We start from the raw sequence: 20,243 nt of genomic DNA, 5'->3' as shown, positions 1-20,243 counted from the left end.
ATGACTACAAGAAAATATTGGGGAAAATCTCCAGGATATTGGTCTGGGCAAATTTCCTTGAGTAGTACCCCACAAGCACAGGCAACCAAAGCAAAAATTAACAAACGGGATCACATCAAGTTAAAAAGCTTCCACACAGCGGCCGGGTGGGGCGACTCACGCCTGTAATCCCAGCACTTTGGGAGGCCGAGGTGGGCAGATTACAAGGTCAGGAGTTTGAGACCAGCCTGACTAACATGGTGAAATCCCGTCTCTACTAAAAATACAAACATTAGCTGGGTTGGGGGCCCACGCCTGTAATCTCAGCTACTCGGGAGGCTGAGGCAGAGAACTGCTTGAACCTGGGAGGTGGAGGTTGCAGTGAGCCAAGACTGCACCACTGCACTCCAGCCTGGACGATAGAGTGAGACTCTGTCTAAAAAAAAAAAGCTTCCACACAGCAAAGGAAACAATCAATAAAGTGCAGAGACAATCCACAGAACAGGAGAAAATATTTGCAAACTATGCATCTGAAATGGATTAAGAACGAAAATATATACAGAGTTCAAACAACTCTATGGGAAAAAAAATCTAATAATCCAATCAAAAAATGGGCAAAAGACTTGATTAGACATTTCTTAAAAGAATACAAATGGCAAACATGAATATGAAAGGTGCTCAACATCACTGATCATCAGAGAAATGCAAGTCTAAACTACAGTGAGAAACCATCACACCCCAGTTAAAATGGCTTCTATCCAAAAGACAGGCAACAACAAATGCTGGCAAGGATATGGAGAAAAGGGAACCTTCATACCCTGGTTGGTGGGAATGTAAATTAGTACAACTACTATGAAGAACAGTTTGGAGGTTTCTCAAAAAACTAGAAATCAAGCTACCATATGATCCAGCAATCTTTTCCAAATACTGAAAGGAAATCAGTATTTGGAAGATCAGCTCCACATTTGCTGTAGCTCTGCGCACAATAGCCAAGATTTAGAAGCAACCTAAGTGCCCATCAACAGACAAATGGATACAGAAAATGTGGCACATTTACACGATGGAGTACTATTCAGCCATGAAAAAGGAATGAGATCCTGTCATTTGCAGCAACATGGATGGAACTGGAGGTCATTAAGTGAAGTAAGCCAAGCATGGGAAGACAAACATTGCATGTTCTCACTTATCTGTGGGATCTAAAGATTAAAACAATTGAACTCATAAATATAGAGTAGAAGGATATTTATTAGAGGCTGGGAAGGATAGTGGGGCGTTAGTGGGGAGGTGGGGATGGTTAATGGGTTAAAAAAAAAAAAAGACTGAATAAGACCTAGTATTTGATAACACAACAGGGTGATGATAGCCAATAATAATTTAATTGTGCACTTTAAAATAACTAAAAGAGCATAACTGAACTGTTTGTAACACAAAGGATAAATGCTTGAGGGGATGGACACCCATTCTCCACGATGTGATTATTATGCATTGCATGCCTGGATCAAAACATCTCATGTACCCCATAAATACATATACCTACTATACACCCAAAACCATAAAAAGAAAAAACAGAAAAAAAGAAGAGAGAGCTGTAGAGGTATGCTCCTGCTTGCAGTTCTACTGCCGGACACTAGTTGCATGAAATCCAAGCTCTACACGTTCAGATATGCTGGTTTTTAAAGAGCATTAAATAAGCAGTAAAGCAAGATTAGCACACAATACACAATGGGTATTTAACCAACAAGTGGAAACAGATTATGGCAAAGGAAGCTCAAAATAATGATGCCATTCATCAGGTAAAAACAGTATACTTCAAGTAAGAATAGAAAGACTTCACATACTTTAAAAATTTGTCTTTGTTCTATATTTTGGTACAATTTTATTTATGTACTGAAGTTTCATGAATTGAATTAAATGTTTATTTTCACAAAATCATTCTGAAAAAGTCTAACTTTGGGGAGATAGGTCCCTGAAAGTTCTTAGCTGGCTAAAGCTGAAGACCGTAGGTCTGACCAGATGCCCCAGCTCACTGAGTGACAGTGAACAAACGAGGACCCGGGGACCTGGGAAAACCCAAAATACTGAGACTTCGCGCTGAACATCAGTGGCTGCTCACAGCACAGAAAAAAGTGAAATCCAGACATGACATCCCTTCTGATGGAAGAAAGCAGTATGAAATAGTCTTGACTAAACAAACAAACAAACAAGCTCAAACTTGAATCTAACCAAGGCTTTCGATCTAATTTCCAATTTTTAGGAAATACAGGAGTTAGAGGAATACATCACATTACGCCAAAAAGATGTAGTCAGCCACATCCAGACTGAAGGAAAGAGTGGGAGAGAAAGACGTTTTCTCAATAAATAAGTTTTGAGGGGGGAGAAAAAGAGAAATGGAGGGGAGTTTGTTGATTTCTTTAAAAGTCTACTGCAATGTGTGGAGCTTACTCGGATCCTGATTCAAATATTTTGTTAAAAGAAAATATGACATTCACGATACAATTGGCAATTTCAACACATGGGAGATCTGATGACGTTAAGGGATTGTTGTTAGTTTTTTAGATGTAGTAATAGTATTGCAGTTTTGTTTAGAGAAGAACTTTTTTAGAGATACATACGGAAATGCTTAGAGATGATTTTGTTTCTAGTATTCGCTTCAAGTAATATCAGGGGAAGGTTCAGGGAGTGTGTAACGAATTGACTATGAGTTGATAATTGTTGAAGATGACCATTAGGTTCATTGTGCTATTTTGTTTGCATATGTTTATCTTTTAAATTCTTTGAAAAAAAACAAACAAAAACTAAAACCAGGAGGTCGTGATGCATCACTTATCACTGTTAAAATCTTACAATGTCTTGTTTTTAAAGATGACACAAGATACTCTCAAAACTTATTCTAATAGCAATTCTCCAATTTTTTTTTTTTAATCTTTTCCTGGTGGAGCTATAAAAAGGACCAGTCTCCATTTCTCCCCATTTGCAGACTGGATTTGGGTGGCCAAATCTCAGAGATACCTCATCTGCTGTGTGAGAAGTAAGATGCAGTCCTCAGTCTGCACTCTGGGCTTCTCTTTGAGTTTTCTCCCTCCGAATCAGAGACCACTGCTGTCCCAAACTATGCAAGGGGAATGTTCTCCTGTGCTGAAGAATTCTGCAGGAGTTTCAGTATTTCCACAGGAATACAGCTGTTTGTGCTTCTCACACCCTGAGGAGTTCCAATCTTCCCTACTCCCAGCTTAAAAAAATATAGACTTTAAACACTCCTTGTGTCCACATCTAAGAAGGGCAGAGGAAAGCCATCAATCTCTACCTTAATTTTCAAACAATTTCAGTGTACACTAATTACATTTTCACTTCACAATCTTTTCATATCATACATCTCTGTAATCTTTAGGAGGAAAGAAAGATGGCCAGACAGGACAGGCCACAGTCACTTAGAAGTCTAGAGGGAGTCTGACATACCAAGAGGTGCTTTATTTGAGGTATACAAGGGGCTCATTTAATACAAGTAACTTTCTATTTCTAACTTTTTAGTGGCCTTCCAAAATTTCAAGTGTGCTCCACACAGGTAAGATTTCACTAATCTAGAAAGATCCAAAGTATTACTGCCCTCAGAGATATTTCTTTTTTAAAAATGGGTATACATTTAAGTGCAGTTTTGTTACATGGATATACTGCGTTGTGGTGACATCTGGGCATTTAGAGAGATTTCAATGAATGTGTTTAATCCAGCAATGCTACTGGAGTTAATATAAGATTATTCAATTAGTTAAATATATCAATAACCTTGCTTAAGATGCTATTTTAAAGTCTTTTAATTATGACAACAGTGGATGTAGCAGTGAAGGGCGTGGGCTTTGAAATCTGAGAGACCTGATTTTGAATCCTAGGTCCTCACAACTTATGACCCTTTCTTAACTTCTCTAAGCTTCAGTTATCGTTTAGAAAAAATGAGGATACATATACGCAATTGAGGGTTTTGATATCATCAGCAGTGAAATTTTATAATATAAATGTCTGGTCTTAGTGGTTAATACAGAATTTCAGAATGGAACTACCACCATTGGGATCTCTCTTCTTCACCAGAACATGGGAAGATGCTGAGTGGTAAGCCTCCTCACCCCATGTGGCGGCACCCTTCACAGTAAAGAGCTGTGGACCCAACTGCGAAAATGCACCAAAGCATTTTGTTCAGGACTATCTGCACCCAGCAGCAGGCACTCTACTTCAGTATGAACCAATGAATAATGGGGTCCCAAATGTTTTCATGTCTGACATCTTTTTCTCATCAGATCTCATTTGTGCCAACTTTGACTCAAGTTTGGAAAAACACCTAAGGAGTGAGCCTGAGGACTCACAGTTCTGAATATTGACCACTACTCCCCAAATGACTTTCCCCATCATGAGGGGTAATCGGCACCCCAGTGGTGTGATTCATCTTGAAGATGTCCTCTGGTCATGTCACTGCCTACATGGATCACTGGACTTCTGGTGGAAGACTTACCCCCTTGAAAACCTGCCTCGGTTTGTAAAAATGGACATCACCCTATGACATCCTGAGTAGGTTTCTAATAGCTAATGAGAAATAGTTAAAACCCTTGGAGATCTGTGGAAGAAGGGTACTTGTGGAAACTGACAAAACTTCTTCCTTTGTATTCCATTTAGTTATTAAAATGAATTTTCTTAAGCAAAATAATAAATGCTACCTGTCACCTAAAATATTGGGGGAAAAGAAACAAAAGAGAATGATACAGAAGATAGCACAAATAAATCCAAGGTACTATCAGGTAAGATGTTGCCCAGTACCCCACGCCATGAAAAGTGAAGGTAGATATAAATCTGGAAGAATACGCTGGCACTTTTTTTTAAGCAAAATCTCTTGAGATAATCTGTCCTATTTGCAGTGGTTTTGTTCATTTCAGTGGAGCCTATTTCTCTGCCACATTTAACAGTCCTAAGTACAAATCCATTATTTGAACAGTGGAGGAGAAACTTCAATTAAATTCAGCTACAAAGTTAATCTTCATTTTAATTGAACAAAAAAGCAGCTCTCATAGGCATTCTTTAAAAAAGAAAGAAAAAAAAAACTACAGCAGCTACTAAGAAATGTAAGATACAACCTTCACTTGTTTGTTTCTGGGTAACTTTCTATTTTGTTGGTCTTTTCAATTTTATTTGTCCCAATATACCCCTTTAACTGTGCATGTTATGTTCACTCAGTAGACTTTCAGTGTCTAGTACAGTGTGCGTGGAAGGATTTTTTTCCTGTCTCCTTCAGGACATCGCTCCACCAGCCAGCTCCTCAGTGACCCCTTTCTTCAACCCTTCCCTTCTCTTCGGTCTTTCTCTCAGCTATGAACATGCTTAAACCTTTTCATCTTAGCGCCTTCCTTGGCCACACATCCACCTCTGGCTGTGGTTTCCTTTCTAACCCTCTTCTCATATTCAGTTCTCCAATGGGTGGTCTATATTTCCTGTCTTTCTTTCCTCTCCTATTCAAAATGTCTTCAACTACTTGCAATCTGGGCTTTTCTTTTACTACTAAAATTAAGTCTCCCTAGGGACCCCAGTAATTTTCCAAATAGCAAATCTGGTGGCCATTTTTCATGCTGGATCTTTTAGCAGCAATGTTCACTCCCTTCTTTCCACTTGAATCACCCCCCACCTCCCATCTGTTCTTCTTCTACTTCTTAGACGTTTCTTTTCTTTTTTTGAAGATAAGGTCTCACTCTGTCACTTAGGCTGGAGTGGAGAGCAGTGGTGTTAACACGGCTCACGGCAGCCTCAATGAAATGATCCTCCCACCTCAGCCTCTGGGAGCACAGGCGTGTGCCACCATGCCTGGCTAATTTTTTTGTTTTTATTTTTTGTAGATAGAGATTGTGGGGCTGGTCTCACCATGTTGCACAGGCTGGTCTCAAACTCCTGGACTCAAACAATTTTCCCACCTCAGCCTCCCAAGGTGCGGGGATTACAGGTGTGAGCCACTGTGCCCACCAGACATTCCTTCTCTGTGGCCTGCATAGTCTTTTTCCTTGAATGTTTGTATTCTTCATGGCTGAATCACCTTGGGAAAGCCTACAGGAACATTCCAACTCCCCTGCCTTCAACCTACATAATTACAACTTAGGAATTGAGTAGAAATTCCCAAAAGCATCAGGAAATATTATCAAATAGAATACTGTGTTTTAAGAAATTTTAAAAGTCAGAACATACTATATACTAGGTATGTAAGCAACAGTAAAAACACCTAATAAAGCAAGTCTTATTGTTAGCATGACCTATAGAAATCTAAATCTGCGCTGGTTAAAATTGCTACAATGCTATAGTAAAGCTTGCTATTGCTGAAAACTGTACTGATGATTTTCAGGAATGTCAAAATGCAAAATGTTGTGTGGGAACACAGCAATATTACATCAGAGTGACCTTAAGGAATGAGCCATCGTTACTTGGTATTATGCCATTATTACTGAATGTATTTTAATTGGTATTTTCTCTCACTCTAAAACATATACTTCCAGATGATCTTTTGTTTGTATTAAAAAGGAGGTCTTTGTAAATAGTACAAAGAACATATCATCAGAAAAGCTAGACTGAAAATAATGAGGAATCACCTTCGTCTGGTTTTGTATTCTCAAAAAAAGGAAACTTCGATAATCTCTTCAGAAAGTCACCAGAAATAAAAATAAAAATAAAAATTATGGCCTTATCCATGAATGAACTGAATTGGATACTATTAAATTGAAGTAAAAAGCCCTCTGATATTTTTTATTACCTCGTGATGCTTTTCACATCATTTATTTGCTATAAGGTTCAATCAAACTTTTACTATGGTGGTGTATTAAATTTCATTTCACAGCAGGAAAAGTTCCATTTAGGAGTGACAGAATAAATGTTTTTCATCTACATGCCTCCAAGCATACTCCTAATAAAGAAAACAAACTTATGAGATCATCTGAAAGATCACCTCATTTAGCAGTTAAATTAAATCTTTTTAGCCACTAACAATGCTATGTTTCTGGGTTAGGGTGAATGTTCAAGTTTTTGATGGATGTCTTTAAAGATTATTTAAGGGATGTTCCAGCCTAAGCTGTTTTGCTAAGAAACAGCTATTTTAAAAGTTATTTATTTATAATTTGAAAACTAGCCAGTATGTTGTCAAGTGTGATATAAATATTCCCTATCTGAAGAGCAATATTTTAGTCTCTTTTCAGGACAGCATTACTTTGATTCTATCACTACACTCAACAGGGAGTAAATGAAATTACTTTTACTCTATGTTTCCCTTATTTGGTCTGTTGAAGCAACAGCAGCCTCTATTTAAAGAGGAGTTTGACCAACAAGCCTAGCTGATTGTCCTTCTGGGAAGCTGACTGGAATCCACAGTGCAGAAAGACATTAAGGCTGGCATTTCTGCTATTTGCAAATCCTTAGTCAACAGACATGTAACCTTTGCTTAGTATAGGAAGATTGGCATGTAGAGCAGTGCAGAAAAACCACCAACTTGCAAACGGGCGTGATAAAATATTATGAAAAATCATATGGCTGAGGTTAGTAAATGGTGATAAGCTTATGAACATGATTAATTACAATCAGTTGTAGGAAGATCTGTCATATAAAGATCCAAACTTTATTAGAGGCAGTCATTCTGTCCTTTAGCACAGCAGAATTTCCCAATTCACAAATTACTAAAATACTAAAAAGGGTTCTGGATGAAAGGATCTGATATTTTCTGATATCTAGAAGTCTGCACACACATCAGTCACGTGAATGAGTGAAATACAAGACTATGGATGAAAGTTCAATCTCTAGATGGCCCAGAGGTGAAAAAACCTCTTTTACACCTAAAAACAGGGTGTATCCTAATTTCGGTCTCTTACTTCTCATCAGATATGGTCTACAATCACAAGAGGAAGCTCGGACGGGGGTGTATATCACTTGCCAAACTTACTTAGACCTACAGTCCCATTCATCAAAATGACTAGAACCACTCATCATACACCATCTGTTGGTGGTGGGCCACCAGTGTCCTTATTACAGCACAGAGTCCTGCTTAACTTTAGGGGTAACAGGAGAGTTGTCCTGATGCCAGCTTTGTAACATCAGCACACAGGAGGAGTTGGAAGCCTCAGACTCTGGGCCAAGGAACAAAGGTATGTCAACAACGTTACTGCCTGAACCTGGAACAACATTAGCATGCAGTAATGCTGTCATTAGCTAATTGCTTGGCCTTTCAGTGTTTGTGCCAGCTGGCCATGACTGATGTTCCTACAGGTTTGTTCTTAAGCATGACATATTTCATTACAGATTCATGATGTGTGATGCAATAGAGTTTGGCATCCTGGATTCTTCAGACTGTGTACCCCAAGAAAATAGTTTGTGTTACTTCGAGTTGACTTCTTTCATGTTAGCAAACCAGCTAGATCATGTTCTATTATTTTTAAGCCTCCATTCCAGCATGACACAGTTAGCACCTTTATGAATTATCACTCTGTTTGTCAGCCCACACCTGTGCTCCAAACTCAGCACAGGAGCAACGTCTAAAATATCCTGCCTGCATCTTGTCCATTAACCATTTTGTGAACAAGGCTACTAAGGCTCAAGCAATCCCAATGATAAAATTCCCCATTTTCACTCATCTTTCATCATAAAAAGTGTTTTTGAATTCCGGGATGTTGGACAAAGGTGGGCACAACTCTCTCACTCTCAGTCTCCGCTGAAGGACAAGATGAAAGTTAGATTTTTTTTTTAAGTCAAGCAGACTTAAAAAAAAAAACCTTCTCTTTATTCCAGGTTTCGAAATCAAAACACAGTAAATTACTTTCTTTCTGAGTAACTCTTTGTCAGGCGAGTCAGATTTCTTTTTCTTCTTCCCGTTGACATTTTATGCTGATAGACTAGATCCAGATGGAATTCCTGGACCAATCCCCAATTTAGCTTCCACTGCAGCTCCTGGAAGGGACAATGGAAGATTAAACCTGGGTAGACTCACTAATAAGTGAGTTTAAACCCAGGGATTAAACCCCAGGAATTTAAGAGTTTAAACCCGGGGGTTTGAGAGTGAATGCTGCTTTTATTTCATTTGTTTTATACACTAGAGTGAAAATGGCCTGGCTGCTATCCTTTCATAGATGAGAAAACAATGACAGATCACACATAAGTGACTTTGTCAGAAGCACAGGTTAGTGGCAGGGCTATAACAAAAAACCAATTTTCTTGTGTATTGGTCAAGTCATAGGGAGGGGCGTGGACAAAAGTCTAAGAAGTGTGATTGAAAATTCTTGAAATTTTCTAAACTTGGTTTACTTAGCTGAATAACCCAGCCTTTCACATTTTGGGCTGCCTGGCATTATGTGGTTCTTATTTTTTTCTGAGACCCCTCCTCTCAAGAACCAATGAAATTTCCTCTTTGAAAGACTTTGAAAACCCTCAGAGGTGGACGTACCTCAAATCCCTGGTTTTACTGCCTAGGTCTTCACAATTCACACCTGGGTAGGCCTCAAGTGTTTTGCTGGAAATACAGTGAGATCATGGGGGGTGTTGTCTTCTCTCAAGTACTTTGTTTGCCTCTGTCATCTCCCAAAGCATGAGCACCTGGAGGGCCAAGACCAGGTCTGCTGAAAGGAGCTGTGGTTGTGCCTCTGTCAACGCCATGGCAGAGCTCAGCAGAGCCACCTGACAGTATTGATAAATGGCAACAGCAGACAGTCAAGTCCCCTGCTCAAGCCTCCATTATGTTTGAGTGAACACAAAGAGAGAATGTACCAGGCTGATTTCTGAGGAAATATACCAGAAACTCATCTCAGTCCTCTGACGAGGATAATGAGGGTGGTGATGAGGACAAATGAGCATCTCCTACATGCTCAGGAGTATATCAGGTGTTCCATGCACTCCCTCTAATCCTCTCAGCCACACTGTGAGCTGGGTACTGTCACTCCCATTTTGCAAATGAGAAAAAAAGGAGGTTGACTGGCTGGTTCAAGGTCACACAACACTAAAGAGGTGGAAGCAGGAGTCAAATCCAGATCAGTCAGAATGAAAAGCTGTTTTGTCTTTAACTTTGTCTTTATCTCTTTTGTCCATTTGAGCTACAAAGTCAAAATTGATAGCAGCACTTGAATTCTGAAAAACTGGAGAGTCTTGTTTTTGGAAAGAGCTTACTGAGAAGGTAATTGCCTGTGACTATGGCGATAGATGCTATATAGACAGACTCATAGAGAATGAGAGCATATATTCTGAGACTGTGTCTGATCACTAAGAGTCACCTATTGCTGGAGTCGGGGTGAGGGGAAGGTGACCATATCAATGAATAAAGAGGTATCCTTAGATGCCCGAAAGCAGGAGGCTGAGAATCAATGCCTCTTGTACTCAGCACATTGTAGGGCATTCATCTGTCGAGTGCAAAGAACAGAACAAAAATCTATTATTATTAGTTTACAGTTGGCAAGGTGACTTTTGGAAGCACACAGGATCCAATAAAGACATTCCTTTCAAGCTACTATATTAATGTTTCATTCATTCACTCATTCATTCATTTAAAAAAAATTTACTGTCTATGATATGCAAACACTGTCCTAAACATGGGGGCATGGGATATGTGTGTGTGTGTGTGTGTGTTTACATGTGTGTGTGTGTCAAGATGCATCCCACACAGATATTGCCTCCAAGGAACTTATAGGCTAATACATTGCTTCTTCAACTTAAGAGAAAATCTCTGCCCCTACCCCACCACCATAAAAAATACACTATGGTTTGGTATGCACATGCACAACTGAAAGTATCATAAAATGCTTACCCTTAAAACTCATCATATACTCTGGTATTTACTAGTTGAGCCTATACTAATTACTCTAATTCAGTGAGGACAGAATCGTTTGCATGACAGAATGATATGGTAGCTCAGATAAAGTAGAGATTTGCAGATATGTGTAAGTGTGTGTTAACATAAGCATGATTGTGTGGAGACATCAGGGAAGAAATCAAGCCAAGCTTTTCAGATGATGAGATTTTGGACTGGGCCTTAAAGGGCAGGCAGGATGAGGAGCTGAGCAGCATTCCAGTAAGAGGGGTCGGCATGCATAAACGCGTGGTGGCAGACAAGAAACCTGGGTTCATAAAGGCATGTGGTGGGAGTAAGATCAGTTTGGGCCAAATCAAGGAGTGAAAGAGAATGAAATGAAAGTTTTATGCAAGAAATGTAATGGACAGGATTGTGTTTAGAGAAGATTCACAGATGAGATCAGAGGAGGAAAAATTGGTGACAGGCCCCTTATTCTTCTTTTTATCCACCTTAAGGACACCCCACCTCACCATGTGCTTCATGGAGCAAAGGCCAACCCTGGTTTTATCTGCATGAGAAGCAAACTGAGAATTCTGCAGGGGACATAGGCAGGATGATGGGCTCAGGTAACCCAAAAGCTCATATGGAGTAAGTGCTTGGAAATATTGAATGAAGTATAACATTTTTTTTTTTTAAGTACAGAAATGAGTTCACAAGAAAGGCAAAAGGAAAGGAAAAACAGGAGGGAGTGAGGTAGCTTAGTGGCTGTCCAGGGACTGTTTGTTTCATTATCCTAGAGGCTTTTGTTGTTGTCCACCATGGGCCCTGAGAGGTGGGACATAGAAAATAAGATGCCTTACATAAAGTCTGGTCCTAAACAATGGACTAGGGAAACATCTATGCACCGTTAAAAGAAGATGAAAAGATGTTCCCAGTGGTCTCTGCTTCAGTTCTATGTAAAATAACAAGAAAAAAAAATTCACATCCAAGAATTTAAAACCACAGGCCAAAGTCTTACAAGTTTGGGATATACATTTGCATCACCTTCTGGGTGCAGAAAGTCACCGAATATTTGGCCCCGGACAGCAGTAACTCTGGGCAACAGAAGAGGCAAAAGCAAAACTGTGCTGGAGAAACACTCCCACAACCGTGGATGCAAGGAGAACTCACAGAAAAAGAGGCTCAGTGAAAGAATTCACAGTGAAAAATTTCAAAGTATGTAAACAGCAATCTATCATGGGCAAGAATTAGCAGGCACAACAAACAGAAGAATTAGCAGACACAACAAGTACTGATATAACAGAACAATAATCTAAAGACACATTCAAGGTGATTGAAGACATAAAAGGAAAGTTGTAATCTTAAAAAAGAAACAAAGTACAATGAAAATAAGACGCCTAAGTAGACTTTCAAAGAGAACTAAATAGCACTTCCAGTAATAAAAAATGTAGTCATCAAAATTAAGAGTCTCACTAGCTAGGTAAAACAGATTATATAGCCTGAGAGAACATTAACGAATTGGAAAACAGATCTGAAAAAATTACTCAGAATGCAGAAGAGACAAAGAGGTAGAATAATAAATGATGGGTAAAAAGATATGCAATGTAGCATAAGAAAGTCCAATTTACATCTAATAGAAGTATCAGAAAAAGAGAAGGGGGAAAGTGGAAAAATGACAACATTAATATAATTAATAGTTAAGAATTTTCCAGAATTGATGAAAAGATATAAATCCTTAATTTAAGAAGCACAAGAGTCTCAAACAAGAAAATAAAAATAAATGCATATCCAAACACAGTGTAGTGAAACTTCAGAGTACCAAAGACAAAGAAAAAAACTATAAAAGTAAACAGGGAAAAAAGTAAAGAATCTACAAACAAATAACAAATTCACTACAGACTCTTCAACAGCAATGGTAAGGCAATACAGTGAAATAAAGATTCAAATGTCAGAGGGAGAATGAATGTCAACTTAGAATTATATTCCCAGCTGAACCATCACTGATAAATGAGGGAGAAATAAAGACATTCAGATGAACAAGACTGAGTAATTTACCACCCACTGATTCTTACTTAAAGAACTGAAAAAGATTCACTTTGGGAAGAAGAAAACTGAGTTCAGAGGGAAGGAGGAGGATGCAAGAAAGAACTGTATTCATTATTTATTTTCTGCAGTTTTTATGTTTTGAAATAAAAATATAAAAGAGACACAGATGACCCCATTAGCTTGTTTAGAACACTTTGCTTGGGAAAGGTGAAATAATGATAAGACTGGACAAGAACAAATGCTATTAAATGTCCCCATGAAGCAATAAAAATAGAATAAAATTATTGACTTATCCATAAATATTCGTCAATATGACCTGAGCATCTTTGGGTACAAAGAGCCATTCTGCAGAACAAGTGAAAGATATTTACAAAGAAACAAATCGAAAATTTGTTTTTGTGGAACATTTTTATTTCCTTTTTTTTTTAAAGTTGGCTATCTGGATATTGCAAAATCATAAATAAAACCTTATGATTTAATTTAAAGTTGTACATAATCTGCTCCACACAAGCTAATAGGTGTAATATTCTGAGTTAGTCTTTTAACAATAAAACTGAAAAATACGGATTCCTGAGTAGTTCCCCAAATAGTAAGTCTATACTTCCAAGTTTTTGAAAATTACCTTTGCCATCCCCATACAAGTTGTATTTAGTTAAGAATAATAGAATACAATTTTGTGATTTGATATGAACCCACATAAATTCAGGGTTGTAAAGCATTCAATGTCTTTGTAAGACAAGAGAAACAGTAGAGGACATTTAATAGAATTCACCTTAAAAGTACTCTGCATACATCAAAAATAACACCTATTGTTGCAGCTACAGGACAAAATGCCAAACGCACATTCACACTTCTAGAATCAGGTGACAAGCCTCTGAATCCATTCACATTTACTGGCCTACAAGGAGGCAAAAATAAGGACGGAAAATTACTAAGCATTTTTCAGCAGACAAGAAAAGAATATGGAACAGAAGCTTACATTTCTGCCAAAAAATCAAAGGGGAATAAAAAGGCCAGAGTTAGGGGCTCATGCCTATAATCCCAGCACTTTGGGAGGCCAAGGTGGGTGGATCACCTGAGGTCAGGAGTTTGAGACCAGGCTGGCCAACATGGTGAAACTCCATCTCTACTGAAAACATAAAAATTAGCTGGGCGTGGTGGCGCACTCTTATAGTCCTAGCTACTAAGGAAGCTGAGGCACAAGAATTAATTGAACCCAGAAAGCCGAGGTTGTGGTGAGCCAAAATTGCGCCACTGCACTGTAGTCTGGGTGATAGAGCAAAAAAATCTTTTTATAAAAATCGATAATACTAAAAACTGATTAGATTCATCTCTTCAGCTAAAAACATCAAGTGTGTCTTCTTGGCCATCAACACCCAGCAGAATCCTTCACTCTAAGCACATAAGGAAGATTTCCTTATGACAAGAACTTACACTTTAAAATTTTTTCTTGTTTGGGGACATTTTAGTTGTATCATAGAGTGGAACAAAAATGTCTACTTCTATTAAAAGAATGCTATGGCACACGTACATTTTTCAGACCTAATCCTTATTCCAAGAAGAAAAAACAAACTCCACGCAAACGAATTCCAACCTGAGTTGAGGGACAAAGTTAAATCCAAACTATTTTACTTCATAAACTCTTAAAAAAACAGTAAACTATAATTTTGGAAACACGGATGGTTCAAAAGGTATCAGGACCTAGCTGTGTAAGCATCTCTTTGAACTTTTGTACAACTTCACAGCTCCTCAGGAAAATTCATTAGGATACACAATTTCAAAGAGATCAGATCTGTCATTTTTGCACTTTTCTAGGGCTACAGGGTAAAATGAATCTTTATTGTGCCTCACCACTCTATCTTTAAACTGACCCACATCCTCCGAAATGGAGGTAGCTTCCCTCCCTCCACCAGGGGAGGAGTCTGGGCTGCTTCAGGGGTTGGAGGCTCCAAGGGTCAGCCCTGTTCTGGGCATTGGGACTTTGGATACTTGAAGTGGCTGATTCAAGTTACAGGAGAGTCCTGTGTTGGTTTGTTTTAAGAAGTTAGCAACAGTATCTGCAACAGTGTCTTTACATGAAGACGACCAACGAAAGATTTACAATAAAGTACAGAGGGGTTCAGATGTGGGTTCTGAAGCCACCTAGTTTGAGTTTAAATCAACACTGTGTGACCTTGAGTATTTACTTAACCTTCTCTGTGCCAACTTTCCTCATCTGTAAGCAGGAAATAAGTGCTGTCTACCTAAGGTCACTGTGAAGATTAAACGAGGTAATAAGTTGTGCACAATGCCTAGCACATAGTAACCACACCACAGATATTAGCTATTAGTAGAAGTAAGAGGAGCAGAAACACAAAAACATGAGTGAATGGAAATAAAGGTCCTGTAGTCAGGATGAATTTAGATGATTTAAACTGTAAAAGCAAGAAACATTTCCCATAATTATGGAAATTCAATAAATGAAGAGAATTTTATGAACAGAATGGATAAATGTAACATCCACTGATATAATAAAAATTTTATTGAGCAAAGTTTGTAACTTTCAGGTAAACACACTTAACAAACGTTTATGAATTCTGATTCCCAAACCCTATGTTGTAATTCTTGTAAAGGTCATTTTTAACAGATGATGGGCATCATCTGTTACATATTTTCAGAGACATGTATTGCAGGCTTAAGAATACTGTATTTAATTATCTTAAGTTATAATTCTGCAAAGCAAACCTCTGATTATCTTCTTATTACCCCAGTAACCTCATAGGAGGTACAAAGTCACACTTCCCAGAAACAGCTGCATCACTCTGAATTCTTTTCCTTTTATTTTATTGTGTGTGGCCCTGCCAAGGTTAGAAAACAGGTAATCTGAATCTACCAATTGCACTTCCTTCCTTTCTGACTGTCCTTTGGAGAGATTCAGCGCTCTTTAGAGCCCTGTTAGAGCAATTAACGTAAGGCGGACTCATGCCTGCCTTATTTGCTAGCAGAAGCATCTGCAACCAAAGACACTGACATCCAAGGGCCTCATGTGTCTAACGAGGGAACTAAAGGTAAGTCAGGCAAGAATGTATTGTCTTTCATGTTTTAGAAATGGAAATGGTGTTTCTGAACGACTCATCAAAACACTTCCTCTGACAATATGGTACCAAGCCCTTAACTTCTCAAACTCGAAGTCCACACAGCCACTTGAACAAAACGATTTTTCTTGTCATCTACTTTAAAAACTGGACAAAAGATTTTGCCATATATATAAAATATGTGTATGATATATATACACTTATATATATCACAGAGACTCTGAACACAATTTTTCTATGATTGATACTTCTTTGATACTTCCTCTTGTTAAATTGTGCTTATTAGTCCCAAATGCAGCAGTGAAGCATGCTACTGAATAGTATTTGCTGAAGATTGTTTTAAAATCCTTGACACTCAAATTGTTTCTCTTAGATCAGAGAACCTAACTATTATCTTTAACACATTACCTATGATATTAAAGAACCTTTACAAACTAGAAGAAAAGCAATCCATCTTTTGTTAGAGTGTTTAAATCTAGTATAACAGCATACAGATGAAGTTTCAAAGAGGCAGGTTCCACGGCATGTACTCACCAGGGGCTCTGCCATAATGATACGAATCTTGCGTTCGGCCTGAGTGGTGAAGTTGACAAATAAACTTTTGAGGACATATTCTCCTGGTTTGCTGTCTGGGTCCACATTGATGGGTAACATGGTTGGCGGCCCTTTCTCCCTGTGCGTGCCAGAAGCAGGTGGAACCGGAGGCTTGATGTAACCGTTGCCAACGGGAGAAGCTGAAAAACAGAATGGGCATTCTTACTGGCTGAAAATAATGTCATAAATATTCAGATGGACTGTGTTAAACCATAAATATCAGGATATGAATCGTATCAAGAAAGGCACACTTAATATTATAACCTGGCCTTATTCTTTGGAAATGGTGTCAGAATTTTATTATTTTCATTATACTATGTTAGTGTTATACCATATTTGGTCATCTCAAAATTCTAGTCACTACATTGCTGTGGGTAAATTATATTGGAAGCTCGTACTATAGCTGACCAATCTTACAATACTTAAGATGTTTTTGGCTTATTTTTTGTTCTAGGGAAATAGCAGTCCCATTTAGAAAACGGGTAGAAAAACGTATATGGGAAAAAAAGTGATTTCCTGTCCAGGTTTTCCTCATGGTCAAGAGCTCTCTGTCTTCCATGCTTCATTCTAATAATGGAAAAGACTCTGGGGTAATTCCTTCCAGAAATCTCCAAGAATCAATTTTCAGAAGCCAAGCTGGTTCTTGCTCTAGAAAGGGATGCACCTCTTGAAAGATACAAGGCTCAGGCAGTGCCCTGTTTGCCGTCCAAGGTGTGGGTTTAACTTTTCACTCTCACCATCCTTCGGCCCAAGTTGGGACACCTCTGCGCTTCCTTTATAAAATATGTACGTTCCCCACGAGTACTATATCTTCAACAAAGGCAGTTCTTAAAGCTCTTGATGAGTGGCCTCTGTTCAGAATGCAACAGAGTCAGACACTGTTTTAATGAGATAGTCGCTAATCTTTTTTTTTAATTCATAAATGCAGTTTCAAGTCTCTACTTTTTACAGTACTTTGATATGTTAAATTCTACCACCCCTCCCATACAAGCCCTTGTAAGATGGTCAGTTATTAATATCCAAAGAAAGAAACGTAAGAGCAAGAGGGCTTAGGATAGAGGCATTGGGAATGCTGAGAACAGGAAGTATATAGTTAAACATAAGTATTTAGTTCTGGGTAACTGGATATGGAGATTAAGGGAAAGAGTCAAGTAAAAAGTGAGTTTCCAGTTTGGACACTGGATTGGATATCAAGAGAATGGTGGTATCATCAATATTAAAGGCAGAAGAAAGTTCTCCATGAAAGTTGGATACTCTTTTCATAACTACAAATAAATGTAAGGCTTCTCTTGCCTCCTTTCTGTGTCAAGCCAAATTCTGAGGAAGCAGTATAACGTTTTGTTTATTTTATTAAATTACGAACATGTCCCCAATGTTACATAGACGGCTCTCCCTCACCTTTCCTACCCTTCCCCTGTAATTCATTTAACCTGACATAATAGTTGAGGAGCCCCTTACATCTGAACGGTCTTTCCAGATCTCAGCTACCACTAAACTGTAAGAATATGGCCTCGCAAGTGACAAAAACATAATAAATTGTCTTGCGTATTATCTCGTTTCCTCTCCATTCCCACTGGCCACATCCCATCCAGACCCTTGGAGGCCTATGGCTAGATGATTTTAATAGCTTCTTTGTGGACATTATTTCATCTGTTTTCCATATCGAACTAATCTTTCTTTTGCATGGCTTTAATCATAACACGTCTCTGCTCAAAACTTTCAATAGCTCTCAATTACATCATCCAGCCTCAGCACCCTGGCCTGGTTTTGAGAGCCTTTAGTAGTTTGCCTCCACACCCTCACTCAAGTCCTGCTGATGCTCTTACTGGCCTGTGAGCACACTGGCCATTTATTCTTCCTTCTTTCTCTTCTGCAGCTCCTTTCCGTTCTTTTCTGCCCATCTCTTCCTCCTCTTCATTCAGAGCCACTTCTAGTCTCATCTCCATAACACCTACCTCCACTAGGCCAGTCCTCATTAGGCCAGTTTCCTTTACAAGAGTTGAACATTTAACCCAAACTGTTCGGTGTTTTGCTTTGTTGTGCATATCCTACATTACCTATGAAAGACTCAAAAGACTGCTGCCAAGTAAAGTAACTATTGATTGGAGACAAGGTTTTGTCTAGGGTCGGTCCTGTAATTAAACCATATACTCTTCTAGCAATATCCCCTAAAAGTTCCCTAATAAGACTGTAGACTCCCAGATGTCATCCGAAGTTCTTTGCACAGATAATACTCAATAAATCTCCTTAAATAACTAACTAAAAATGTCACCTGACTTTATTTCTGCAGGTCTGAAAGGGATTCCTGGGATGGGAACTACACGAGGAGATTCGATATGTCAGAGTCTTTTAAGAAAGGATGCAATAGTTGTGATAGATAGTAGTTTAATTTAACGACTTTAAATTAAATGGTAAGGCAAGCAGTGCACTAAAAGGCACTATTGATTCCAAAGGGGCATATTGAAAATCAAATGATGAAAATGAAGTCCTGGCCACTCCTCTGCTTCACCTCCTACTCCCCCAGCGCAGGCACCTTGTGGAAGTAGGACACCTCCCCAATACCAGCTTAGAGAAGGACCTAATGTCTCAAGACATCTTCCTCAGGTATCAAAGGCATCGTGCCACAGAACCAGAGACTGGGATATAAACCTAAAATGTCTATTTGGAGTATGACTTTTTCTTCTCTTTGGGTTTCCACAGGATTTGATCCATTTCCAGATGCAGCAATAATGGGGTTGATGTAATATATACAGTTATTGCAAGACAAGATCCTTAACTGCATGACTCTGGGGCCTGAAAGTCTTAACTAGAGTGCACACATTTTCATGAGAGTGAAATTTTCATGAGAGGACCTCTCTGACAGTCCTGCAAGGCTGCATTTTGAACTAGAGAGCTGAAATGTAGACACCAGAAAACCTCTCAGACAAATCCTCCATTTAAACGGCTAAAGCGCCAATTCGCTGCTATCATAAAAAATATTATTCACCTGTACTTCAAAGCCAGACATCTTTGTGAATACAGAGGTGATATTCAAAAAGATAAAACTGTATGAACAGCCTTATTGAGCTGGAACTATCCCAGCCCGGCAGAGCTCTGTACCAGAGCAGAAAATGATTCAAAGCGGGGTGTCACTCATCAGTCTGAGTTTCAAACACAGATCAACCTAGGCAGCTGGAGATGCAGGAAAGATAATGGGGTAAGTGTACTTAAACTAGGTCCACTTCCAAGTTTCAGAAACCTCTCTTCATCCTACCCTAATTAATTCATGGTAAATCCTAGCCTCAGGATAATTTCAAAAGTAAACATTAGGACATGGCACCTTTCAATACCTGGGTTATTTGGTGACAGTATAGTACAGACCAGCAAATGCACGTTCCCTGGTAGTCAAACTTGAGTCACAAAGTCCACACTGGTGTAAATATTAGAGCATTATCATTAGAAAGAAAAGCATCAGGCCCTCTCACAGCACGTGCTTGCCCTTAATCTATACGTAAGTAAGATCAATTGTCTAGTTTCTAAATTCACAACAGTCTGGAAACAGAAAATTATAAGGGAGGGGATGTAATTTCTATGGGTAAAAATGTTAGTAGCAAAAGGAGAAACAAAATTGCATAATTTAGAATGTCGCCAGAACTTAAAAATGCAGTTGGCTGAATATGACAGTCTCACCGGCTTGAGGGCTTCGATTGGTGTTACAGTTTATGTTCATTATGAGGACCATAAGTCTCACAGAAAGGTAGAAAATGTGGGAAAAAGACTAATATCAATTTCCAAAG

General features: G+C 38.7%; 1 protein-coding gene across 2 annotated transcripts in view; it reads right to left on the bottom strand.

Annotated features, from left to right (window-relative positions):
* Positions 1-20,243, bottom strand: part of FRY (furry homolog (Drosophila)) — a 302,629-nt gene that overhangs the window by 238,161 nt on the left and 44,225 nt on the right. For both annotated transcript variants that reach the window (XM_011997805.1, XM_011997806.1), the window contains exon 2: positions 16,408-16,607. In XM_011997805.1, coding sequence (XP_011853195.1) covers positions 16,408-16,607 — 200 coding nt within the window. The remainder of the gene's footprint in view (positions 1-16,407; positions 16,608-20,243) is intronic.

Source organism: Mandrillus leucophaeus, unplaced genomic scaffold (assembly GCF_000951045.1).
Source record: "Mandrillus leucophaeus isolate KB7577 unplaced genomic scaffold, Mleu.le_1.0 Scaffold549, whole genome shotgun sequence".
NCBI classification, from domain to species: Eukaryota; Metazoa; Chordata; class Mammalia; order Primates; family Cercopithecidae; genus Mandrillus; species Mandrillus leucophaeus.
This window is presented reverse-complemented; position numbering and strand designations above follow the sequence as displayed.